General features: G+C 41.0%; 2 protein-coding genes across 3 annotated transcripts in view; one reads left to right on the forward strand and one right to left on the reverse strand.

Moving 5' to 3' along the window:
- PPAT (phosphoribosyl pyrophosphate amidotransferase) overlaps nucleotides 1–27,683 on the reverse strand; it is a 45,112-nt gene that overhangs the window by 14,988 nt on the left and 2,441 nt on the right. The gene's annotated exons all lie outside the window — the stretch shown is intronic.
- LOC309540852 (uncharacterized protein) lies at nucleotides 263–24,105 on the forward strand. Of its 2 annotated transcripts, none has more exons than XM_082238174.1 (10): nucleotides 263–3,836; nucleotides 7,568–7,654; nucleotides 9,617–10,054; nucleotides 11,007–11,096; nucleotides 11,203–11,307; nucleotides 14,995–15,078; nucleotides 20,051–20,122; nucleotides 20,778–21,137; nucleotides 22,095–22,160; nucleotides 23,038–24,105. In XM_082238174.1, the coding sequence occupies exons 1-10, from the start codon at nucleotides 3,458–3,460 to the stop codon at nucleotides 23,289–23,291; spliced, it is 1,935 nt and encodes a 644-aa protein (XP_082094300.1). In that variant the 5' UTR covers nucleotides 263–3,457; the 3' UTR covers nucleotides 23,292–24,105. The 2 variants fall into 2 exon arrangements, with proteins under 2 accessions (XP_082094300.1, XP_082094299.1); XM_082238173.1 differs by having other exon boundaries at nucleotides 1,511–3,836; nucleotides 9,575–10,054; nucleotides 23,038–23,482.

Raw genomic sequence — 27,683 nt, forward strand, 5'->3', positions numbered from 1 at the left:
CAAGCCCATTGACGGATTAGCGGATTAGCGCTATTAGCGGCTTTTAGTGGCTTATCTGCTGATCGGATCAGCTGATAAGCGGCTTAGCGGCTTAGAAAAGGGGGGGAAGGAAAAAAACCCCGCAGGAACTCGCAAGACATTGTCGTCTTGCGAAGCAAGCCCATAGGAAATTCGTTTTGCGAAGCACCTCCAAAATGGAAAACTCTTTCGTCTAGCGAGTTTTCCGTCTTGCGAGGCATTCGTCTTGCGGGGCACCACTGTATTGGGGTGGAGACAGAAAGAAACACAAAATCTTACAAACAAGTTCAGTGTGATAGCGGATACATAATATGCTTTTGTTTTGTTTTTAATTTGTATTTGTTTCTGCTGACACTAATACACTTTCCTGTCTATATTGCACTGCACTGTATTGTGCTTTTCTAAGGATGAAGAAGTGTGGTGGCATTTCTAAAAAGGAATTGCAGGGCTGTGAACATAGGCGGAGCCAGGAGTTTTGTTAGGCAGGGTAGGCCTTTTGTTGGGGCGGGGGCGCAGAACCTCAGTTAGATATGTATTTTTGTTGATTTTTATTGATGGGAGGTACAGCTGCCCCTCCTGGCTATGCCCATGGCTGTGAAGGTTTTACTTCCCAAGGTGTACCCACATTTGTAGTCCTAGTCTTCCCTTCTGGGAAGGTTCTGCAGGCTTTTGAGACAACAAGAACACCTTGCCAAACCTGTTTGCCAGATGTGAGAGCGGAACATACCATAGGCAGTGGTCCCTCATTTTAGACAGCCCTTGGACTCTCAAAAAAAGTAAAGTAAAAATCTTCTCTCTTCAAACTGTAGCTCAGTGATGGGGAACCTGTGGCCCTCCAGATGTTACACGACTATAGTAGGGTTGCCATACGCCTGAAAATTTCCCAGACATATCCTGAACACTGCAGTCGGCAGTGGCGTCTGGGCAGAAAATCTGCAAAATGTCCAGTAAAATCTGTACACATGGCAGCCCATGTTGGCAATGTTGTTGTTTTTTGCCAATTATCCATAAAATTTCTGTCCAGATTTTCACTGCTTGGAATATGGCAACCCTAGACTATAGCTCCTATCATCCCTGGCCACTGGTCACACTGGCTGCAGCCGGTCGGAACTGGAGCCCACCCAGTATCGGGACTCAAGTTTCCCCACCCCTGTTGTAGCTCAGTCAGTTGGTCATTTACCAAGGCCATAAAGGCTGCCAAATCCACCAAACATTGAAAGCACCTGGCTTCCATAAAAGAATTGTGGGAACCAAACAGAGGGCCTTCTCGGTAGTGGCACCCGCCCTGTGGAACGCCCTCCCACCAGATGTCAAGGAAACTACCTGTATCTTACTTTTGGAAGACATCTGAAGGCAGCCCTGTTTAGGAAAGTTTTTAATGTTAGGTGTTTTATTGTGTTTTTAATATCATGTTGGAAGCCACCCAGAGTGGCTGGGGAGGCATAGCCAGATGGGCAGGTTATAAGTAATAAATAAATAATAATAATAATAATAATAATAATAGCCTACATTCATTGACATTTTCACTGTCTGACAACAAGGCATCCCCTTCTTTACCAGTGCTGACTCAAGATGTTTTGTTCCCTGGAACACGGTCCAAATCCCCCATCCCAGGTAGGGACACCATGTTAAATATTGCAAGAAGGCCATTTAGGCAACAATTCCTGTCCTCATCTATCACTCCACTCTTCAAGGTATAGCCTGAAGCAGGTCACTCTCTTGCTAGAATTATGTACAACCCAACAGGAAATGCTTTCACCCATCACAAACCCACAGTGCCAGGTTTGCAAAAGCACAAAGAATCTTAAGGGGGCATGGAATCCTAAGGCAGTGAGCGGCTCCCCTACACAGGGCACCAAGCGAAGGGGGAGCAAAATCGAGACAATTCATAATCGAGAAGATCCATTTTGGGGCGTCAAATTTTGGCCTTGCTCAGGGTGCCAGATTACCAAAGTGTGTCCCTAGAAACCTTTGTGCATTTGCAAGGACATAAAATATACACGTGCCCTTCTCAGGAACAGATGAGAAGATTTGGAAACAACAAACCATACCATTGCAATATCACCTATAATCAGTATCTGCAACATGCAACTGGTTCTACAGGTATTGAAGCATCTTTTAAATTGCTCGCGTGTGCATGTTGACGATTAAGTGGGAGAAAACAAACTGCAAAATACTGTATCTACATGGAGCAATGGTGACAGGAATGTATAAAAATAAAATGAAGAGCTGTTTAGAGTAGTTTTAATTATATACAACCAACATTTATGGGCTGGATATAGGCATAACCATAGCTAGAGCAGGTCTGTGGAAATTCATGAAACTCAGGTTAGTCAAGATCAGCTTAAGTTCCACTGATTTTAATGGGTCAACTCTAAGTGTGACTAAGTCTGAATTCAATACAATATGTATTTTTATTTTATTATTTTTGAGAAAAACCAAAGCTTTTATTTGGAAAAGAGAAATCTACTTTTCTGGACAATAAAAAAGTCTAATATAGTTTTTCCGAGACTAATTTGTTCTTATTTTTTCGGTTGCTCATTTTTGTGCATTGTTGGTAAACTCAAATAAATGTCACCCACATGAAATTATTACCAATACAGTGGTACCTCGGATTAAGTACTTAATTTGTTCCGGAGGTCCGTTCTTAACCTGAAACTGTTCTTAACCTGAAGCAACGCTTTAGTTAATGGGGCCTCCTGCTGCTGCTGCGCTGCTGGAGCACGATTTCTGTTCTCATCCTGAAGCAAAGTTCTTAACCCAAGGTACTATTTCTGGGTGAGCAGAGTCTGTAACCTGAAGCGTATGTAACCTGAAGCATATGTAACCCGAGATACCACCATACCTTTAAATCTTCAAAATATAAACTACAACCATTCTGTTTGCTACAAATTACAAAATGCCTAAACATGTGGATACAGAATTTACTTAAACTGCTAAATTTGCAGTTAGACTAGATCAATCCACTGTACATATAAACATGCCAAATTGTGAATCACAGGTTTATGGCAGCGATCCTAATAGACTTGAACATACTTTGAAATCAAAGGCACTTACTTGCTAGTAAGTATTACAGCACGAGGGTCCAAAGCTATTGCAATTCAGTCTGAGGCATATATTTAGAGTCTCAATTTTCATTTTAAAGCACTGCGCACAACAAGGGTTAAAGAATGCATTTTGTCAAGCAGAAAACAGCTTATTCTGAGTGCCAATTATTAACATACTTTGTAATCATTTGTGCCTGAGCTGCTTTATTTTCCTGCCTCTAATACGGAACCTGCTTATTTGGCAGTTTCTCAAGTTACTCCCCTCAGGCAGCTTGAGCCAGTAAAACTAGATCCTTTCATCTCTGTGGAGCTTACTGACAACCAGCCGTCTGGTTTCCTAGGAAACAAAATCTTGGCTAGAAATAGTGAATCATTTCCAGGTCACTTTCAACATGGAGAGTGGAGCAGGAAGGCACTGGACTGAGGAGGAGGTTAAAGCCTTGTTAAGCGTCTGGTCAGAAAAAAACATCAGAAAGCAACTCCATGGAACACTAAGGAATAAAGGAATATTTATTTACATTGCTAAAAGGCTACAGGAGCTGGGGATCTGCAGAGACTGGAAACAATGTCGTGCAAAGTATAAAAACCTGAAATATGAATATAGGACAGTTAAATATGCCCACAACTCAGGAGATGCTACAAAGACCATGAAGTTTTTCCACGAATTGGATGCCATATTGCAACATGAACCTGTCACACAGTTAACAGAGGAAGAGAACGGCAGGTGTTCAGCAAATGACATCATAAATGCCACCAGGGAGAACAATGAAGGTAAAAAAATTAATATGAAAATCGTTTCTGTATTATCTTTACCTGAAATAAATTAAGAGGCTGCTAGGGTTCAATCCCCACTTTGCACCACAGATGGCACAGTTGGAAGAACAAACTGACTTAATGCACTCTCTCCTTATCTGTGTGTATGTATGTGTGAAAGGGGGGCGGGGAGGGCGGTTCTGCTCACCAGCTTTTCTATAAATACATAAGCCTGATGGTAGTTAAACCAGCTGCTGGAGCTAGCTAGACTCATGAGGCCTTTGCTGTAAAGGAAAGCAAAAACCTCAGAGCAAGGGCTTCCAAACTTCTATTGCTTTTTAATTGGGATTTATCTGTCACTGTTCATATAATAGCATATACATTTTTTGCAGCTATCTAGCTCATACCAAAGGGAAATAATAATTGTGGGACGAGCTGTGCTATTGTAATAGAATTTAAAATGCTGCAGAGATGCATTTATGCTCAGGTGGAATGAAAACAAAAGGGCCAAGGTCGAAAGACACATATTTGTAGTGATGGAAGGATGATGTCCCTTTTTGAAGTAGCGGTTAATGAATATTCCTTTGGATAATATATATATATATATAGAGAGAGAGAGAGAGAGAGAGTCTCTTTCCTTTTCACAGTGATAATAAAAATAGCTGTAGTCTTCGGAACAGCTCCTCCTATTAACTTGTTCATCTGTGAATATTTGTTCCATGTCTCTCGCTCCTCTATATGTCCATTTCGGAGCTTGTAGCTCTAAAAAGTGGCTTAAAACGCTTTAAATAATAGCAGTAAGTAATATGCATTGCAAGGCAGCTTAATATTATATGTTTTCCAGAGGCCTGTATGATGATATTTTGCTTGTCCCTTAAAATCAGAGAATTAAAATTGGAAAGGCCAAACGTTGCAAATACAATCTGCAATATGAAAGTATGTTTATTATATATATAAAAGGAAATTTGTATGTAGTTGAGAGACTGGAGGTTCTACAGGAGAGGGTTAATGGGCCTCTCCTGTTTAATGCTTAAAGTTGGTCAAACCTGCTGGCCAGGTCTGGCCAGGCACATCCTTTGTTATGTAAATAACAAGAGATACGTTGCCGTGGAAACTAAATAGTTAGACAATTGCTCTTGAATGTTTGGAATAGGAAAAGATTAGGGGGGGCAGACCTCCCTCCCAACTAATAATCAGATAATTCAGGTGTCTGTGTGAGAAGACTGCAGTTTAGACTGAGAAAGAGACAGATAGCCAGTTTTAGGCATATCGGGGTGTTTTCAGTCTCCTGGAATTCTGATGTCTGAGCAGCAGACTTTAGCTAGGGCGTATTTTAAAGCACTATCTTATCTTTTTAAGTCCAATCACTGATAGCAGTAAGGGCCAGAAACGCCCCCCAAATGCTCTGCAACGCATATTTAAATTAAATGCAAAAAGGAGAAACTCACTACAATGACTTTAAAAAACAAATTTTAAATAATCTTACATTTTGCAAGGGGGGCATGTGTAACGCAAGAATTGCCCACCCCAAAGAAAGCCAACGTCCACTGAAAATACATAAACAACGATAATAAATATGGACAATAAGCATCTGTCCTAGCTAACTCTTATCTTCTTTTTGTGTGTGTGTGTGTGTTCTAGCATGAAATACAGCACCAACATCTTCCTGTTCTGCTTTCACAGGCACATTTTAATCACTGTACGAAACATTATTTTGTGATGATAATGACGAAAACACTGGCCTCCCCGCTCTCTAAAAGGATTACGACTATAGATCATATTCACAGAGATTTAATGGAAAATAAATAGGAATTAAATGCTCACCAACTTATTGATATATCCTTTTTATCCAATAATATATAATAATAACAATAAATAATATTTTCCCACTGACCCTCTAAGAAGCTATGGACAACTTGCATGGATGACCCCTTTCCATTTTATTGGCACAACAGTCTTGTTAGGGCTAGGTTACTCTGAGATATGGTGACTGTTCTAAATCAATTAATCAGCTTGTTGCCTCCCCCATTTTAAGTCCCACAGTCTAATCAAAATGCAGTGGGTTGTTGTACTCCACATAGCGCTAAGGCTAAGATTCTGTCAACACAAAGATTTCTCATACAGCACAGGGTGCAAGTGGGGAGGGGAAACGAGGGGAAATTCCTGTCATCTTGGCTTCTGCTACCACAATTTAGTTGAACACGGCCAGTTATCTTTGAAAACCAGCCATCAGGTTGCTTTCTATTTTAGTCTCTTCATACATTGTAATTTCCTACATGTTGCATGTAGGAAGTGAGCAGCCAAATAAGCACGGGGCTGCATTCATACACAAAACTGAGCCATAGTTTAATGCTACGTGGATTAGAACATATTGGAACATTTAAATTATTACTTTCATATTTAATAAATTTATTGTAATGCATAAATATTGTGGGGAAAATAGAAGACTAGATCTTTCTTCTAGCTTTTTAATTACTGAAGTACCAGTACATGGGAAGTAAGAGTATCAGTCTTGGCTAACAATGAATTGTGCTGTAGTTTTTATTTCCTTTTAAAACGTGATACAACTTGCTTTGCTTGCATGCGTTTCTCGTACCACAGAAATCAATGTCCCGTAACTGCATGCATATTAAAAAACAAATATTTTTTAAAAGTTAAAAAAATGTTTTAGCTGTTCTTATTTTATCTGTAAGCCGTCTTGAGTCCGGGTCAGGGAAAAAGGCAGAGTATAAATAACTATACAATAGCAACAACAACCACTGCTGCTGCTGCTGCTGCTGCTGCTGCTGCTGCTGCTACTACTACTACTACTAATAGCACCACCACTCCAGATTCAGTCCTACAATCACTTCCCAACATAAAAATGCACAGATTCTAAATAGCCTTTCATTAGATGAAGATTGTATGATCCTGTCCTTTCTTGGCCTACATCATCAAATTGATATGTAGAAAATACTGGCTTGGATCTAACACTTGGATAAGTGGATCGGTCACATCTTCCACAAATACGAGGGGGTCTCCTTATTCCCTGGGGAGACAGAAGAAGGTGGAAAGGCCCCATCTCAGGAGTAAAGTTCTGCTCAAGATTCTTTGGATTATAACCACACTATCTATATCTATCTATCTACAGTGGTACCTCGCAAGACGAATGCCTCGCAAGACGAAAGAGTTTTCCGTTTTTTGAGTCGTTCCGCAAGACGAATTTCCCTATGGGCTTGCTTCGCAAGACGAAACATCTTGCGAGTTCGTTTCCTTTTTCTTAAAGCCGCTAAGCTGTTAATAGCCGTGCTTCACAAGACGGAAAAACCGCAAGACGAAGAGACTCGCGGAACGGATTAATTTCGTCTTGCGAGGCACCACTGTATCTATCTATCTATCTATCTATCTATCTATCTATCTATCTATCATCTATCTATCATCTATCTATCTATCTATCATCTATCTATCTATCATCTATCTATCTATCTATCTATCTATCTATCTATCATCTATCTATCATTATCTAATGACCCTTTATTTCTGCCTCTTCTTCTTTCATTTTTACATTTTAAAATGCTGTGATATGTTAGGGTAAGATTTGCTGTAAATATCATTTGAAATTAATATATTCAAGGTACTATGTTGTGGCTTCAATAGGAAGTTCGCATTAGAAATATCTATAGCAACTCATAATTCATACAACAATATACGGTATTTGATGCCTTTCCTATGTCTGACAATTCCTTTTTCTCTCCCCCCCCCCATCCCAGGTGAAGTTGCAGTTACACTGGAAGAGGAGGAAGATTCTCCTGCAAACCCACTACTTTTTATGTCCCACTGCAGGCCCATTCAACTAGGTAACAAAGGATGGCAAACGAGAGACAGCAAACTCTCTGTTTCTCATACTCGTTCAGAATGGAGTATTATTGTGTCAGAGGGACAGAACAAATATGTTGGAAAGGCTAGAGCATTCAGGGATGGTTTCTTATTGTACAGTTTCAGTGGTGTTTGCTTTAACGTCTACATAAAATACAAGAAAACAAAATTATTTATTTTATGCAGCAATTCGGTTCTTGATTGGAAACAAGAACATGGTTGTGTGCATCAAAGGCAGAAGAAGTAGAAACTCAATTCAACATGCAGTTCATGGGCACTGATATAAGGCTATGAAATAAAATTGTCAAACTCTTCTGTTTCATCAGCTGAGAACCAGAAAGGACTATGTGTGAGTGTGAAAGTGCTTCTGTGTGCGCAAGCATAAGGGGTGTGTGTGTCTATTTTTCATTGTTTCAGGGGAAAAACCTCTTAAGAGTGCTGCTGCAAAGGATTTCTGACTTTTCCAAGGCTTTTCAAGAGCCATCTGGTAGAAGGCTTCTGCTGAAGCAGAAGAAGTCAGTCTAGCGCGTTTTTGGAACAAACTCTGAGATAGGAATCAGACTATGAATGGTGCTTTCAGGTGCATATCAAACGATAGGAGTAAATTTATTTCTTATGTACTGTGGGTGGTATTCCACTAACAAGTCCTTGTTAGAACAATAATTTCTGCTTGTGCAGTGAGACTTCTCCCCTCCCTCCCCACATATGCCACACACGCACTCCTCAAATCTGTTCCATAGGGTTGGAGGAACCCCTAGAATGGATTTCAGGGGAGAACTTTCCACAGCATACCCTTCTGCTGCCAGAATGATTGCCTTAGCATTGCACTAAGTTCTACTTAAAATGTTTTGGAAAGATGTTTGCTCACTATGCATTTGGACATCTCATAAGATATCTTAACCAAATTTTGAATTATGTTCCTGAAGTGAAGGAGCAGGTCTTCACCTATGTTTGGATACAACTGGACATCATTTTGAATTAGGGTAGTGCACTGAATCTTTCAAAATGGTACTGATTTTTACCTCTGATTTCAAAGCTGCACTGATCTTTCACACTTTATATTATACACAGTTCTAAAACCATGAGCCCCACAGAAGAATGAGAGCACCACTGATAATCTGGTGCCATCATACCCTCCAACATTTCCCTGTTGAAAATAGAGACGTCCCATCCCATATTGATAATTTTACTATTTATATCCCACACATCTTATTGGGTTGCCCCAGCACTCCGGGCAGCTTCCAACATATATAAAAACATAATAAAACTTCCCTATACAGGATTACCTTCAGATGGCTCGGAGGTTGGATAACTCCATACCCGCCAACATTTTTCCAGTGAAAGTAGGGACATCCTAAGGAAATGCGGGACATTCCGGGATCAAATCAGAAACCGGGGCAGCTTCTCTAAATCAGGGACATCCCTGGAAAATAGGGACGCTTGGAGGGTCTGTGCCATTATCTCAGATTCTGTTTCTGCAGTCAGTACGGCTTTGCTCTGTTAATGTATGTAATGTTGGCTTTTGTTAAATCAGAGAACTTATATGTGACAGTTTCCCAAACTTTGCTGTCCTGCTGTTTTTGGACTACAGTTCCCATCATACCTAACGACTGGTCCTGCTAGCTAGGGATGATGGGAGCTGTAGTCCAACAGCAGCTGGACAGCCAAGTTTGGGAAACCCTGTTATATGCTGAATCAATTTGTTTTCTACCTTGAATTTATTTTTATAACAGTGCCCAGAAATAAAACTCACTGAGCCTTACTCCCAGGTAAGTGGGTATAAAGACTGTAGCCTAAATGTGCACAGGAATTAAAAAGGTCACCAAAACCATTTTTTTTTTCTCTCTCTCTCCTCCCACCCTTTATTTTACCTTATCCTGACCCCATCCCACTCAATGCAGGTAACACATATCTGAGTCTCTCCCCTATTCTGCCTGATGCAGGTAACCCAACCCCAATACTAGATGCGACCAGAAGCCTGCCATACATTCCATCTGTAGCAAATGAAGGAGGAAAACATTGGACTATTAATGAAGTTAGAGCTCTAATACGTGTCTGGTCAGATAAAAGCATCCAGCAACAACTTGAGGGAACGGTGAGAAACAAAAGAATATTTGAACATGTTGCTGCTAGACTCCAAAAATTTGGAATCGACAGGGACTGGAAGCAGTGCAGGACAAAATATAAAAATCTAAAGCATGAATATAAGAGTGTAAAAAATGCCCAATATTCAGGCAACACGAGCAAAAGTATGAAGTTTTTCAGAGAGCTGGATGCTATTCTGGGCCACAGCAATGCAGATAAAACAAGCAGGTCGGACAATGATGACAGCGAGAAGCCTGTAGAATGGGTAGAAACTAAAACAGAAAAGAATTTCAGAGGTAAGAGTTCTAAGCCATCAAAATTAGTTTTATCAGTTTTGCACTAGTAAATATATATACATATGAAAGTTTATATATAAAAGTCTGTTTACAAATGTCTGTTTAATTCAAAGTACAAATAAATCAAAAATAATAATTAAAAGCTCAAAGAAGACAACCAAACAAAACCATAAGTGCAAAATCTAAGAAGGAATGTGAACTGTGATGAGGTTTGCCTTGTGCCATAAAGAGGATATTCCATTACAAAATCTGAATAGAAATACAAAACTACTGTTTATGATAACTCCAAATGTCAGAAAGTGCAATGATATGGTGATAAGGTAGAATTTGTACTCTTAAAATGGTCTCTAGTGGATTGTATGGAAACACAGGTATCATTGGCGTGGGGGTGGAGCCTTGGGCCACTGCTACCAAACTATATTGTGCCCCCATTTCCTCGCCACCCAGTCCTGAGTAACTTGTGGCTCACTGACATGAATGCAGCCAGCCAACTGGTTTTTCTGACAAAAACTCTATGCCTGGAGGATGTTTGAGTGTGTGAAGCACCTGGGAATATTTAAATACCTTTAATTCCCTTTTTAAAAATGGAGATGCCAGAGGTCATTTGCTGGAAACACATTTACAATGTACTGATAAGGCAATGAAAAACACAAGTATTTATAGTATAGTTAGCTACAGTTCTGTGCTTCCTGACCTCCACGTAATACATTTGCAAGAGCATATGATTCAACTGAGAGACAAAACCTTATTTATCAGAATGGCTTGGAGGCCAAAGTAGAGATAAATAGTTATACTTTACATAGTATTAAGCTGGCAGGGACCATCTAGAAAATGCCTAAGCATCTTACTGTTTTTTATTTATTAAAAAAAACTGTTTCCTTAGAATAACTGCAGTAAGACTCCTTATAATAATTTCACAACCTAATGTCATAACCTGTAACGTTTCACTCAGAATTACATGGAGACACAGGTGCGGAAGATTCTGTTAGTAGTATGTCAGGAGATCTGCAGCTCACAGACACAAGGAAAGTGAAAGACCCAGGTAAACACAGAGATACTGTTTGTGAATCCCTCGATTAAAATACAAGTAAAATATAACTGCAGTAGGATGTCAGCTTTTGCATAACTATCTCTTTTTGTGTGTCTAGTGCTCCACAGTGCAGTAGACAGAACTAATTATCTAAATGGAGATTTGGAAGAGCCCATTACCACACATGTGAAGGAAGACATAAAAGAAGAAGTTACTGACTTAGGTGAGCAGCATTCAATTGCAATCTACTAAACAACAACAGAAGGTTAAATGTGAGGATGTATGTTAGGTGACAATTTAAAACTGTGAGCCAAGCCCAAGCTTATTCAATGGCCAACAATAAAGGTGGGCAAGGAGGAGACTTGTACAAATCCCAACCAATAGAATCATAGAATTATAGAGCTGGAAAGGACCACTAGAGGCATCTAGACCAACCCCTCTGCAATGCAAGAATCTTTTTGCCCAACATGGGTCTCGAACCCACAACCTTGAGAATAAATTGAGTCTCATTCTTAGCTATCCTGATAGGGATACTTTGTCCATAGCAGAAACAAAGACTTCATGGAGGTCAAGTGAGGAATAACCTAAAGGGCAATATTTTGCATGTAAAGGTTGCCTGTAACAAAAAGCCAGGTTTGTTGGCTTATCTTGGTTTATTGTTAATGAGCATCATGCTCATGCATGCAGCCTGATCGCTTAACACTTTGCTCATCCCCTGTGTGAACAAACCATGAGGCTGAAATTACACATGGCTTGTTAGGCTCTCTGAACCTGGATCCCTGGTTTGGCTCACTAGGCTTAAATCAAGGTTTCCGGATGGCTTACGATCCGGGCTTGTTTGCAACACCAGGATCACCGGCTCAGATGCCAAAACAAGACATGCTTTAAATGTGGCTTCCTTGTATCTCCCACTCATGTCAGGGCAAGGGCAAAATGAGAGCAACTAGGCTGGCTGCATCTCTCACTGCTCAGTCACAGTAAATCATGGTAAGACAGGCTTTTCATTACCTTTGAATGTGGCCGAAATCATTAGATGTTCTCCTATGTTTCTAAACAGTACCTTTTAGACAGTCACAGGTTGCCTTATGTATCATGTCCAATTTGAGTTTGCATCCCCACTCTCACTCCCCCTTCCCCACACGGTAGAGATGTAAAACTTTGAAGCCACCTGGGGAGGGGTGAGGAGAGAGAAACCAGACGATGTGTGTGCACACAATCAGAATGCATGCAATAGGCATATCAACCCTAAATTTTATTTACTACTCTTAAGATCATGAATCCTAGCTGGCAATGAGCACTCAATAGAATGCTACTGTTTATTATGGTTATGAAGTCTATCTCTTTAGTTCGTATTTGACCAATAATTGCCAGTCAGTGCCTGACCAACACCAAAGATGAGTTAAGAGGCTACAGAAGGCCCTTGAGTGTTTATGTTGGAGAGTACAATATGTCTCCTGTCCCTCAAAACCTGGTTGCATTTCAAATTTTCCTACACACACAGCAGATTTCTGAGATACTTCTCCAAAACAAAAAAAAAGCATAGTTACTACACATAGTTTACTTAAACAGCCGCATGCTGGCACCAGCAGAGGGTGCCAAATTACTTTACCATAACAACCTATAAATCTGTATAATTGTCCCACTCTTCTAATGCAAGAGAAAAAAAACTATGGGCTTGCCTGTTTGCTCTGCATGAAGGAACTTTAACTGATGACAGCAAAACTTGGCTACAATTTCAGAAATCCCATGCTGTCAGTGAGTAGGTAAGAAACCAATTTAAGCAATGCCTTTTAAACAGATACCAAATTCAGCAATTACTTATCAAAGGTCTTATTTAGAAAAGGATTTGAGTCATTTCCTTTAGTGAAACGCTATGGCTGCCAGTGATCTTTTCTTGCTCAATGTTTGACAGCATTATCTAACAGCCCGAGACCATGGCTTGGAGTTAGATAACGCAGTCACTGACCCCTCTGCACAGCCTTGGACATTTACCTCTTTGCTGGGTCAGCCTCTGCTGACGTAACTGACAAAATGATCCATCGCAGCCTATCTATCACAAGGGGAGCATCATCAAACAGGCAGAAACCAATTACATTAAAGGTCAGCATTCCACCCACTTCGCTGTGATGAAATGCCCACAGCATAGAGAAAGAGGCAAACAATTTGGAATAACTGCGATTGCGCTGCCAAAATGTCTTCCTTCAATTAATTATCTTATTAGAGAATTCTCAGTGTCATCAGTGCTATCAAAAGATGCAGGAGTATAGCTCTACAATATTGGAAGAATACTGTGTTTTTTCTGATGGTGACTCCAACCTGTCGCAGTCAACATAGGAGCCAACTCCAAGGGGCCAAGGGGTCTTCGGTTCCCCTCAATAAAATAATTGAGAGGACTACACCCCGAGGTTTATGGGCACTGCCATTCAAATGATGTGTATGTCCTATGTCAGGTGATCAAATGATGTGTATGTCCTATGTCAGGTGATCAAATGATGTGTATGTCCTATGTCAGGTGCCCAATATTTTATTCAAGTTGACACCCCTGGCAGTCAATAAAATGATTTTCACAATTCATTTGGTGGACAGTTTCCCCCCAGAAATGAAAGAGAAGGTATAATAACACACTGGTCCATTTACTAAATTAATGTAATTCTGGGGACACAACCATTTCGACGATCAGTTTTGCTTAGCACAAAGCTGTGAGAATGAGGCTACTGCATTCCTCACCTGGTCCTCCTGCTGCTACATGGCCATGAGTGAAATCATGGTTTGGCTCAGCATGACATGCAAACCAGGCCTTTTTAGGCACAACACCTTTGTGTGACAGTGTTAGAAATTAGCCAGGTGCATTTCACGACTGACGTGGGTTCAATAGCTAACAAGTGGAGATCTCTGGATACCAAGTTGGTGACAGACATCTCCACCGGGCTGGCTCCTCCAACTTCCTTAATCAGGGAAGCAGAAGAGCTTATTTATGGCATTTAGATCCCACCTTTTTCTCCAAGGAGTATATGGTTCACCCCCCTCCTCAGTTAATCCCTACAACGACCCTATGATGTTAAGATGTTGCGACTGGCCCAAGGTCACTCAGTGAGTTTCATGACTGAGTGGGGATTTGAACCCTGCTCTCCCAGGTCCTAGTCCAACACTCTATCCACTACACCACCCTGGCTTCCTAGAGTACTTCTGCTATGGGGCAGCTATATAAATTAAGCAGGTACATAAATATAGGGAAAGCAATTTGTCACTTAGAGAAGGATCTGAAGTATTCTCCTTGAAGCTTGAATTTTTTTTATTCTGGATTGTTTATTTGATGTTTTAATGTGTTGTAAACGGCTTTGAGGTTGTTGTTTTTAAAAGTAGCATAGAAAATAAACAAATAATGACAGCAACAATAACAACAATAAACATAATGGGGGGGGAATGGCACCTAGACATTTTGTTGTGACAACCGTAACCCGGGTTTAAGGTGCGATTTGGCAATTAGCTTATGTATCTTAGTTTCCAACACTTCTTTGCTGGATCCAGATATGTCATCATCACAAAGCCAAGTTCCCCCCTCCCCTCCCACCTTGACACCAAACTATTAAGGAAACTAGAAACTCTGTGTATATATCCCATACCTGTGTGCTGTCCACTACCTGCAGGTGAGCCATGAGTGAGAACTGGACAGGCTACATCGGAGACAACCCTAGGTCTTCCGGTCTCCAGTCTGACACACTGACTGCATGCTGATGCTGAAAGGGTAAATGCGCACTTAGGCCATATTGGGACCCCATCACATGCAGGCATTAGTCCCACGTGGAAAGGTTATGTCTAATGAGCTATACAAAAGTACCTAGAAATCTCATATGCTATCTTGGACCCAATAATTATTAGTAAATACATTGTTTACTTTGAATTTGCACAGAAATCCCGGAAGATGACGATTCCATCCACAGTACTCCCGAAGGTACAGAGCTCACACACATAAAGCAAGAGCCGATTGACGTAGGTAAGTCAACCATTTGCCACATGAATTTGTAAACTCTTCCATCCTCATTCCAGTACAGAGGTTTTACTTTTAAAAGACAGTTAGCTTTAACCATTTAGCTTTTTTATATGTATAACTCAGTGTGCTTCTCATGCAACACTAAACTGTGGTTCAGCGGTATGTGGATGAACCTCAGCAAATCTCGTTCCAAATCGTCAGGAGGAGGATTTCTGCTGAGTTTTCTTTCAGTTTCAAAAAATCTTGGCTTAGCATGATGTGAGAACCAGTAATCTTGGTTTACAGTGGGCCATACCCACTTCAGCCATGTGACTCTGAGAGCACTGATCAAGAGCAAATGCAGCCCTTGGGACAAAAATGGTGAGCCACTCCTGGGCTAAAGGAACAAAGAATGGGCGTTCACAGACTTCAGACCTATGATCAAGACTATTTCCAAGTCTTAGCTCTCTGTGACAATTTTGTTCATGACCTCAGGGAATTCCTGAAGTGAACTTCCATGGGAAATAAAGACCGAGAGACCTTAAATATGGTCATGCAAGACACCTTAATCTTCAACCCCAAGCACACTTACTAAAGGAGTGAGAGGTACCCCAGGTTACAAACTCTTTGGGTTACAAACTTTGGTAACCCAGAAGTGGTACCTCAGGTTGCAAACTTTTCCCCAGGGTGAGAACGGAATTCACGGCGCGGCGGACGGCCCAATTAGTGAAAGCGCGCCTCAGGTTAAGAACGGATTTGGGTTAAGAATGGACCTCCGGAACAAATTAAGTTCGTAACCCGAGGTACCACTGTACAGTTATGTGCTGGGCCTCCACGCACATAGGCAAAAACCGCTTAAGTGGAGAACCAAAGTTGAAGCTCTGGGACCAGCTGGAGGTCACATGAGCAGTGGTGGTTGTGCTATCCCGAGCTTCAACTGCTAGATAGAGAGGCTGAGTAGCTCTCAGGGCTCTTTGGAGATTCCTTTGCCTTCACTGAAATCCTCTTTGGGCTCTGGGGAGGGTCTCTTAGTGAGCCACAAGGATTCTCCAGCTCTCTCCCATTTCCTGGTACTTACCGTATTTTTCGCTCTATAACACGCACCCGACCATAACACGAACGTAGTTTTTAGAGGAGGAAAATCCGTAGGCATGCCACCTGTAGGCATTTCCTCCATAACACGCACAGACATTTCCCCTTACTTTCTAGGAGGAAAAAAGTGAGTGTTATGGTGCAAAAAATACGGTATTTATTTATTTATTGGCACCGCAGGTATATGCAGTCACAAACGAGTCAATTGCACATGAATGGGAGGACGCCTGTACATGCCATCAACTTTACTTCCACACAAACATGCACAGAAATGCATGCTGGATTAGGGATCTACAATACGGCATTCTGCTATTTATACTTATTGTCTCTCGACCCCTTAAATCCAGGAACTGATGTAGGGTGAAAGGACCGTAAAGACAAATTTGGTGTTTTTAGGGACAACCAATAAGCAATGTGTACAGATCACATAAATGCTATGGTGAAATACCACATTAAAATAGCTCAGCGAAGGAAACATTGGACTCAGTGCAGCCTTGCTTCCATAGAGGGAACACAACATCTGTGCAAGTTGAAAGACAGAATCACATCACATGAGTGCAATGAAATATTCCACACAGTAGTAATGCAAATGATAAAGTATCATGTGAACTGATTCCCTTTCTGCAAAATGCCTGCTCTGTTTTGGACATGTACACTCCATTTGAGGAAATTAGCTGCATGAAATCAGCAGCACACAAATTCCTTTGCCCAAAGAAAGCATAAGTAGTAGTTCAAAAAAAGGGTAACTACTGAGTACTTCAGAACAAGCCAAGCATCCCCCCCCCCCGGTTCTGGGCTCTAAAACTGAAGGCTAAACAAAATCTTACCAGACCTGTACTTCATTCATAGTGCAAACATGTAGGCTGGGCCGAAGGATTTGCAAAGGAGAGTCAGCAGGCTTCACCAATTCTTTTCTGCAAATGCCTTCCCCTGGTGCAGTCTGTCATACCTCCCACCAGCTTGGTCCTGAAACCAAAAGCATTTCATGGAGAAAGCCTTCCCTAAGGTGGGAAATATTTTAAGCTCTTCCTCTTTGCAGTCCTCCCCTATAAGTGGCCCACAATTGCATCTACAGTTATTTTCAGAAAAGGGGTGGTCAGGACCATATATTTGCCAACATGATCTCTAATGGTCTTGACTTGGAGAGCGTGGTATGAAGGCGCATTATGCAGCAAGGCCTGGGAAGTGCAAGTGCGGGAAAATAAGTGCCACTTCTACTGTGCCATATGAAGAGAGCGTGGAGCAAAATCTGTGAGAGGACTGAGATATTTGGAACTCACATATCTCTCCACACAGGCAAGAGCCCCAAGCCCCTTCCCACATTACAACAGAGGCCTCTTCTCCCCTTGCACCAAAATGAAGTGGGAAATGAGGTAGCAGAGATCTGAGGCTCCCAAATAGATGGATCCCTGGTTCTTGAATGCTTCTGTGCTGAGTGGCCACGAGACTTAATTTATACAGGTCCAGATTACACCCAACGCGTAGCGAACAAGCTGTCCGTCACAAGTACAAACTGCTGTTTTAAACACTTCCCAAGCCACTTTAGGAAGGATTATGGAGGACTGTAAAGTTGCATTCATGTCCACCTTACATACACATGGTGCAATCTAGAACAAAATTGAAAGTACTGTCCATGCCTGGGTGATTATATGAACAAATCCATAATAATAATAATAATAATAATAATTTTTTTATTTTTATTTTTATTATTGTTATTATTATTATTATTTCTACCCCACCCATCTGGCTGGGTTTCCCCAGCCACTCTGGGCGGCTTCCAACAGGGGATTAAAAATACATTAAAACATCAGTCATTAAAAACTTTCCTAAACAGGGCTGCCTTCAGATGTCATGCTTCAGGATGAGAACAGAAATTGTGCTCTGGCGGCACGGCAGCAGGAGGAGGCCCCATTGGCTAAAGTGGTGCTTCAGGTTAAGAACAGTTTCAGGTTAAGAACGGACCTCTGGAACGAATTAAGTACTTAACCCGAGGTACCACTGTAGTTGTTTATTTCTTTGACATCTGTTGGGAGGGCATTCCACAGAGCGGGCGCCACTACAGAGAAGGCCTTCTGCCTGGTTCCCTGTAACTTGGCTTCTCCCTGTAACGTCTAACTTGTGACTATTTCTGTGCATGCCTTCCTCTGTCCTGATTTCAGAAGTTGTGAAGCAGTGTAACTGAAGCTGCATATATCATATGCCAAAAGCATCTGAATTTGGTTATGCAATCTAAAAGGCTTATGTAAATGTTACACAATTTACATGTTTTGTCCCAAATTGCAACGTTTGCATTTGAAATTCTGGCAAGTAGCGGAAGGGGAAACATATTAATATTAAAAACAGCAACACACACACACACTCTAAACAAGCCTCCCAACCCCAACCCAACTCCATTGAGCAGCCTCAGCTTTTGTGACTGGAGTCAGTCGGGGCCCTGCCCTGCCCTCCCAGGCCAGGTGGGGATAAGGCCTGCAAGGCAGGGAGCAGGTCTTTCAGGACTCACAGCCAATATCGTTTTGTTTGGGATAGTTTTAACAGGGAAACAATATTTTCATCTACTTTATACATTAACAGTGTCACTCTGCTCATGAAAGGAACCCCCCAGTTGTTTCCACAGTTCCTGTGTACTTGGGAGTAGACGAAAATAAGATGTTTCTATTCAGACAGATTAATGTGAACTCAGATGTGAGTTGAATGAAAAGTGGGTTTTCTCGCCTTCCCCTAAATACTGGTGTGTTGTTGTTTTTTTATATTCAGCTACTCTGAGCAGTAGAAGCTTCAAACAAAAAGTCATCAAGACACCATTCAGAGGCTTTTTGAATGTTTTAGCCAAGGCAACTAATTGGACTCTGGTGCTTTGAAGTATCCTACACTTGAGTAGCTCAACTTGAAAGACAGATTTCTCCTCCTAAGGGACAAAACATACATCATGTGCCAGAAACCCTTTTGGACATCTATACTGAAATCAAGCAGACACTGTATCATACCAAGAGCATAATAACAGAGCTTGTTATAGTCAGATCAGAAATGTAGGCGAATTTGGAAAATAATGACCCTCTAAAAGGGTAAGACAAGGTATCTGTTTAAGGCTGCAGATCTCTGTCCACTGAACGGAGAGGAGATCCAGTTGAATCCAGTAGGAGTTGTTTCCCAGTAAGCATGCATAGATTGGATTGAGCTGCACAAAACTCTTAGGTTAGATTCAGACCAGATTAGTAATGGTAATACTTTGTGATTTTTAAGAAAGCAGCTGTTTACCAAATGAAATATGAAATTTTGTTACAAGACAACAAAGCCACATGGGCAGGGTATTATTATTATTATTATTATTATTATTATTTAATATTACAAGTGAAAGGGATGCAAAGGAAGAGTGAAGGCTGCCATGGAGCTACAAATTAAGCCTGGCTATAGCTCCACTCAAACACAACTGTTGTGGACATTATTTGTGGCTCTGCCCAGTTATAGGAACCTCACTGGCTTTTTGCAATGCAGCCTTTTGTAGGATGCCAGGCCTACAGCTGGGCCACTTGGCAGCCCTCTGTCTAGCTTATGATGCTATTCGCCAAAGGCTGCAAGGTGGATAAATTATTTTTGAAATAACAGATTGTGCCTACATACGATAGTACCTACAAACTTTGCATGTTCAGGTCAACATTTTGAAAAGAAGGTGGGGAAAGTTATGGAGAGAATTGAAAGGAGGCAGGCTTACCATTCCTGTCTTTTTTCTGAAACTGCTCATCCTGCTCAAGAATATTAATGTAGAAGTGTGGGAAGCACAGCTTCAAATTTTATTTTGATTATTGCTGTTTTAACTGCAATTCTAGATGCAGATTGATGAGAAAGGCCCAATAACAGAAACTATGCTTCATTTTTTTTTAAAAAAATGTCTTTTTAAAAATAGATGATGATTCTATCAGTACAACCTCAGAGGACGCACCTGGGTTTTCAATGTGTAAACAGATAACAGGGACAGGTAAGTGACTGGTCTTTTGCTCTGGGTTGAGGGGCAGCGGGAGGAGCAGGCTGTCAAGACCCTCCTTCATGGATTCTGGTCCCTAGTCTTATGCCTCTGCACATTCCTAGTTCTCAGGATTGTACATTCGTAACAAACAAAATTGTTGCAACATTCAGTGTTAACATGCATGTTTCCCAGTGCAGAACCTGAATTTTTTTCAAATAGGATTCTAGATTCCTGGGCAGTTTATAATTCTGTTGCTGCCCTGAAGCACACTCAACTCTAGTCATTATCATGATATATCTATAAAGTCACATTTGATTCCGTCCCCCCGTTACATTATATTACACGTCTGAAGGAGGTTTCTGAGACACAAAGACCACAGTTCTAGACACACTTCCCTGAGACTTAAGTCTCGCTCAACTTAACAAAGCTTAATTGCTGCTGAATAACTGGAAAGTTACAATAGGTAGAGAACCTGTGGCTCTCTAAATGTAGTTGGACTCCAACTCCCATCAGCCCCAATGGTTAGGGATAATGGGAGCTGTAGTCCAATATCTGAAGGACCACAGGTACTTTACCTCTGCTTTAAAAAGGAAAAATAAAGTTGTGGTTGTTTTAGTTTCTGAATATTAATCTATTATCGGTTATTTGTTTTATTTTGAAGTTTCAGACCATCAAATGTCCTTAAACGAAGCACAGAATCACTTTAGAGTTATTACGATTAATGACACAGGAGCAGGAAAGCACTGGTGTGACAATGAAGTCAAAGCGCTGATAAATATTTGGTCCGATGAGGAGATACAGCAAATGCTTGAAGGAGCAACAAGGAATAAAGAAATATTTGAGGAGATTGCCAGAAGGCTAATGAAGGTTGGAATAGACAGAGACTGGAAGCAGTGCCGCACAAAGTACAAAAACTTAAAATATGAGTATCGTGCGTTGCAGAAAGAAAACGACCAGGTTGGCAATGCAAGAAAGAGGATGAGGTTTTATGATGAAATCGACTGCATTTTGAGAAGCCAGCCCTCAGGTAAGCATATCTGCAGAACTGATAAAACTAATTTTAGGTGAAGACACCGAGGACATAACTAACTAAAGCAGCAATGTGTAAAAGTTCGTTTGAATATTATATGCCTCATACAAGTTAATATTACAGGAAGGTGACAGTAAGTTGTAGTTCAATGACCAATACAGAAGAATGAGAGCATGGTTATATAGCCTACAAACAGACCATTAATCATTTTACTAAGCAGCTGGCAGAGGAAGAGTAGATCAGAGGGACAGGCTTCCCTTTCTCCACACCCAGCATGGAAACCAAATGGAATTGGGAAAGAGAAATGCAGATATCTGTTCTTTCTCAATCAACCCACTCATGGAATGGAATTACTTATTGCCTGTAGCTACCAGATAAGCTGGTAAATACAAGGCTGAATTAATCTTGCTCACCACTTTACTCAGATCTTGGGTTAAGCTGGAAGTCTGATTAGCACTAACTCCAGTGCCTGGGTTCACTGTGATTACATTATCCAGGGGTATTGTGTCTGTCTGAACCAGCCCATTCTTTGTAAGAATAAAGTTACAAAGAAGTGAAGCTGGAGTTTAGGCACATGGTTGTGGTTCAGCATTAGCAGACTGGAGCACAAAGTGAGAGATCCACCTTCCCTACTCCAGGTTTTCTGCATAGATGGAAAAGATTCAGACCCTCAAGTTCACTGGCATATTAAGAAAAAACTTGTGGGAAGAGAGACCCACCTCACTTTACACTGAGAATCTGTCTGGTTACTTTTTGAACTTGGACCAACAGTATTACATATAAATAAGAATGGTATTCATTTTGTCATTATACTAATAAAAACTGATGTCCCAGCCTGCTTCTTCCTTAGGGCTTCATGTTGTCTTCTTCGAGCTAACACTTTAGCTATGTATTTATTATTAGGATCCATCTTTCTTAACATTTTGTCACAGAACACTTCTTGTCTTTTTAAAGAGACAGCTGCAGAAGTTACCACAGACACAGCCCCACTGAGCGGCAAAAGAAAAGCCTCTCAAGATGGTAAGAATTTATTTGCATTGTTACACTATTTTGAAGGGTAGATTGATGACACAAATTCACAAGAGAATACATCTCTAATGCATTCATTTTCATCTGTGTCAAGTGCTTTGTGCACACTAAACCTGAAGAGAACAAACATCTGGATAGAAAAAAAGAATGGATAAAGAAATCTGCCTTTTGTGTGTACAGGTTGCAAGGGATGCTATTGTGCGTGCAGGTAAGCTACCTGACAAACATAGCTATGGATTCATGAGGCTGAATTGTAATCACATGCAACCCTATCCAAATCAGCCCACATCATTCCTGCATTGTCACTCATGCACATAGCACTCATTGGCACTTATGCACATAGCTCGAAAAACCATGATTTAGTGTTACATGCAAACACAGCCATGAAGCTACATAAGCAGCAGTGATTTACATCAATGATGCAACTAACTCATTAACAAGCAAACTCAAAAAGACAACGGCATACCAACATAAAATCCCAAAATTTGCAGAAGTAGAAAATATATTTTTATTAAAAAAACAAACAAACATAACCCCAACAGAACTGAGCATGTTCATGGCCACAGATTTCTGGCCAGTGGGGGGAAGAAACATAACTAAGGAGAAGGGAATTGAAGGGCTATGGCTGGCTGGCAGGCACTTTGAAGATCTCACTCACAAAAGTATCCCATGTACGAGCTCCTTTGAGGAATGGCAGGATACAATTGTGATAAATAAATGTTACTGTTCACCCTCTAGCAAGTTTAACAAATACATCATTCCATTGGTCCTCATGACTTGACTATTGATGCATGCTAGATTCAAATGAGTTAATCTCTTCAATTCAAATTGTCACTAATCTCTTAAATTGCTTTCCCCCCTTTTATAGACCCCTCACCCATTCAGTTTAAGAAAAGTGTTTCTGATAACTTAACAATCCAGTCGCAAGGTGTGTCTGACAGCATGCATACTGTAATCAAGAGCCGAAGGATGCTTCTAGAGAGATTTTACAAGCAGGAAGAAATGCAAGATACCAGCAGAACACAGATGAACAGCAGCGTCCCTGCAGTGAAACAGGTTGGTTTAATCCCCCCCCCCAAAGATAAACATGTTTGTTTAAAAAAAAGTTGCAAACCTCTCTAAGCAGTTTACTAGAAATATTAGCGTTGCAAATAGCAAACAGTTGAAAACAAGAAAAACATTTAAAGAACATGCCAAAAAGAATGCAGTGAAGCTATCTCCCTGGTGTCAATAGCCAGGGAGCAGCGAATATACGTAGGTGCTACTACACTAAAAGAATGATTTCTAATAATAATAATAATTTATTATTAAGTGCGGAACAAGTATTATGTGGCATTTGTAACAGTACTGGGTCCACACATCAAAACCATTAAGTGGGCAACTATGATGTAAGGCGATCCTGCCAGTCAATTGGTCCCAAGCTGTTAGGGGAATTATATACCAATAGCTGAACTTGGCCCAGGAACAGATTTGCAATGAGTGCAGATCTCTGAAGCAAGGGGAGCCCCCCATAGGCTGCATTGCATTCATCAAATCTTTAGGTCACCAATGCTTGAACTGCTGTGGTCAAGTTCTCTTGATCCAGGAACAGTCCCAGCTTTGGCACAGCTGGTAAAAGATGCTCAGAAGTAAAGCGACTCTTGGTTGACAGCAATGAAAAGCTAGTAGCCAATGATCCAAAATCAAACACACACACACACACACACCTGCTGCCAGATAAACAGTGAAATTATTGGCCAGACAAACTTAATTGCATAGAAAAATCATAAAAATGAAGAAATCCCTGCTTTCTCCTGTAGTTTTTCCCCAGAGTAGTAAATTGTGCTAGTCTGTTGTTTAAATAAGGAATTAACACAGAATCCTGGCAGAACCTTTCATGGATCAGAAAACACACACAAAAAAGCACATTTGACAAAGCCAGTTCAACTTCACACAGTCACTCGTGCCACAGTAGTTTTGTAGTCTTTAAGCTGCCAGTGAACTGTTGGTTTTGCTGTTAATTACACAGGCTATCACAACAAAACTGCTCTGTGCTTTGCATTCCTAAAATTTCAAATACTTTAGTTTGTCAGAAGCCCATGCACGTCTAAATTTGCTTCCAACACCCCACTTTCCATTATATGGTATGAGACTTCATCCTTTAGTAAAACTTCCCATTCTACAGTAATTCAAAGGTCTCAGACTACAGTCTTCTGTAGGTGGTAAAACCGAAAACGCAATTCAAGGGAAGCAAGTTTAAAGTGATGCACATTGGGGCAATCTTTTATTTCACATATATGCTCATGGGGGTCTGAACTGACCAGGAATGAGACCTTGGGGTCATAGGGGACAGCTCTATGAAGATGTCAACCCAAATGTGCTGCAGCTTTGAAAAAGGCAAATTCCATGTTAGGGATAATTAGGAAAGTAATTGAAAACTGCTGATATCATATGCCATTATACAAATCTATGGTGTGACTGCTTTTGGAATACTCTGTACAGTTCTGGTTTCCTCACTTCAAAACAGATATTGTAGAGTTGGAAAAGGTTCAGAAAAGGATCAAAGGGGTGGAGCAACTCCCCCACAAGGAAATGTTGCAGTGCTTGGGACTTAAATCCTGGACCTTAATGTCAAAAACGACCCTCTAAAAATCAGGCCAGAGGAAAAAATTGTAGCTGTTTCCCTAAGGACCTGAAAAGTTATGTAGGCGAGGTCAGGGGAGGATTTTTATTCTCCAGAAATGAACTGATAAAGCACATTTTCTGAAAGCATGAGAAATCTTATCTTTTGAAATGAAGTAACTCTTTATATACTCTACAGTGACAGAGAGCAAACAAGGCCAAAACATAAAGAACAAAAAAAACCCCCAACCTCTGAGAATTATTTATATTTTGCAACAGTGGTTAATGCAAACTGTGAGGGCACCACTTCCCTCCTTTTTCCTTGTAACGAGTCTCATGGCTGTTCCATTAAAATGTTACCATGCATGCTGGCTGCCAGATGTTCAGATTGGGAGGCAGCCTTGCAAATGTTCTGATTGGGAGTAAGTGGAATGTGTTCAGAAACTCCCATAGTCTGTGGACATCCCATTCTTGCCAAAGTATTTCTCAAAATGGAGCGTCTGTTGGAAAAAAATTAACAAACCCAAAGCTTGTTCCAAAAGGCATGTTGCAGAACAGCCTGGGTCAAGGACTCACATGACGTCTCCCTCCCGCCCCAAACTTTTATTAATTAACATGGATTAAGTGACTGGATCAAGATATTCATAATATTGCTCAGCCTTCTTTCTTTGTTGGACAGCGTAGTTTTGTAACAGGTTTTATAACTAACCAACACTATCTCGTGTTTGCAAGTAACAAAAAGGCTAGATTTGATAGATCAACAGCTTGCGGTGGTTTTGCATAGCAGATGAAGTATGTATGTTTCAGGAATTGCAACAGACAGCTTTTGTATATGAACACATGAAGCATGAATCCTATAAAGGATGTTATTAGTATTTAGGCTTTAGGCTACCCCCAAGAACTCCTCAACTATGTTGAGTTGCATCCTAATGTACAGGCAACTCCCTGTTTGCATGGGAGTTGCATTCTGGGTCACCATGCACAATGGTGGACTGTGCATAAGCCCATCCCACCTCTTTTTCTGGCCACTTCCAGGTCAACCATGATGAGCGCATACACAGTCATGCATAAATTGGATGCACATAAATCGGTTATTACCTGTACATGGTTGAGACCTGTGACATTTTTTGTATAAATTGGCCTCAACACAAAACTTTAGAAGGACTTACCCCAAAGAAAACACTGTTAAGATGTGCCCCCACTGAAAAGCTTCTGTTCCCGTTATAAGGTACATGGTGAAGCCAAACACTAATTGTTGTGGGGGTGTCCTAAGGTTCCTAACATACCAAACCTCAAGTATTGTATTGTTTTTAGGAAGGGTTTCCTAATCAGACACTGTTGTTGGCTGAAAGGCCTATTCACTCACTTCATGAGACTGAAACCTATGCCATCTCGTATGGAAAAGTTTCTGGACACTTAAGAAAGCATTATTTTTAATGTGCCTTTCTCAAATCAGATGTCTTCAAAGTCCCCTTCCCCATTTCACTATCTTCAGCTTAATCATATGATTCATGGCAGAACCAATGCCATTTTGTGTGAAACAGCAACATACACAACAGGTAATTTGCAGCATGATTTTAAGAGGTCTTTCTCCAAATTGCAACTGACTTAATTCAAAAGGGCCAAATTAGATGCAATGGGGCCATCACCTTTCATTTCTCTGCTCAAGTCACATATGAAGCAAGCAGGTAGTGATGGGTCTTGGACAGTAAAAGTAATATGCAAGAGTCGTTCCATCCTGTTTCACTGTAACTCAACCCACCACTCTAGGCTCTTTTCTCTGTTCTTGTCTCACTGTCAAAGTGAGAACCAACTAACAGCAGGGAGGTGAAAAACAGGAGTGGGGGGTGCCCACCTCCTGTACACTCTTTTTACAGCTCAGATTGTTAATGCTGATTCATGTGAATACATCACTGTTGCCAAAAACGAAATGTCTTCATGTCTAAAACTATGTAAATGTATTGGCCTGGTTATTCATACGTAATACTAAGTCACAGTTTAGTGTTGCAAGCACAAGCCTTGGGCTCATGCACTCCCCAGATGCCTCTTCTTGCTTGTGAAGCCTGGAATGAGCATCGGGGGCCAAGGGCAAGCCCCACTAAAACGATAAGGCCCTTTTGCACCTCTTTGGTGCTTTGCTTCGGACTTGCATCACCATCCTGGCTTGTATTCCTGGTCTGTTTCCTGATACTAAGTCAGAATTCCCCAGGTTGGGCTAACAGGGAATTCTGGCTTAATGCAAACCATAGATGAAGTGCTAAAGTAAGGGGATGGGCTGCCTGCTTCAACACTTGTTCTTGGCTTTAAAAATCATGGAACGATCATTTAAACCAGACCATAATGTTCAAGCTAAGAACTACAGCCAAGGTAATTTATGGTTTAGGAAACTGAAACAAGCCAGGATCATTAACCACTGTTTGAAACTATTTTGTTTTCCTGAACCATGGCTAACGCTAACCAGTTTGTGGTTGGGGAACAGAGCATAATCACGAGTCCCTGTTTGGATGGTGTGCATGCTAAACTAAGCCTTGGCCTAGTGCAAGACAGCAGCAAAGAGGACTGTTGAGCAAAGTGTCTGTGAGCTCCTCTCTAGGAGTCCACATGCTCTTGCTAAATTAAAGCCTGGCTTACTATGTCACACAAAGCTAGTGTTGTTTCTTGTGCAAGTGGTACTAATCTATGATTTGGCGTAATGTGTGAATGCACCCAAGGATACATTACTCTGTCAAGGTGACATATACTCTACTACAGAGGTTTTCGACCTTTTTGAGTCCAGGGCTCCCTTAACCAATTACATTCTTTCTGCAGCACTCCTGTTATGTCACGCCTTGCCTGTAGAGCTGGCAGCCTCTCACCCATTTTCAAACACCCTTCCTTATAGTGTGTTCCCTCAGCCTCCTCTCCCCTCTCATT

The sequence above is a fragment of the Podarcis vaucheri genome (genome assembly GCF_965113315.1).
Source record: "Podarcis vaucheri genome assembly, chromosome: 9".
NCBI lineage: Eukaryota > Metazoa > Chordata > Lepidosauria > Squamata > Lacertidae > Podarcis > Podarcis vaucheri.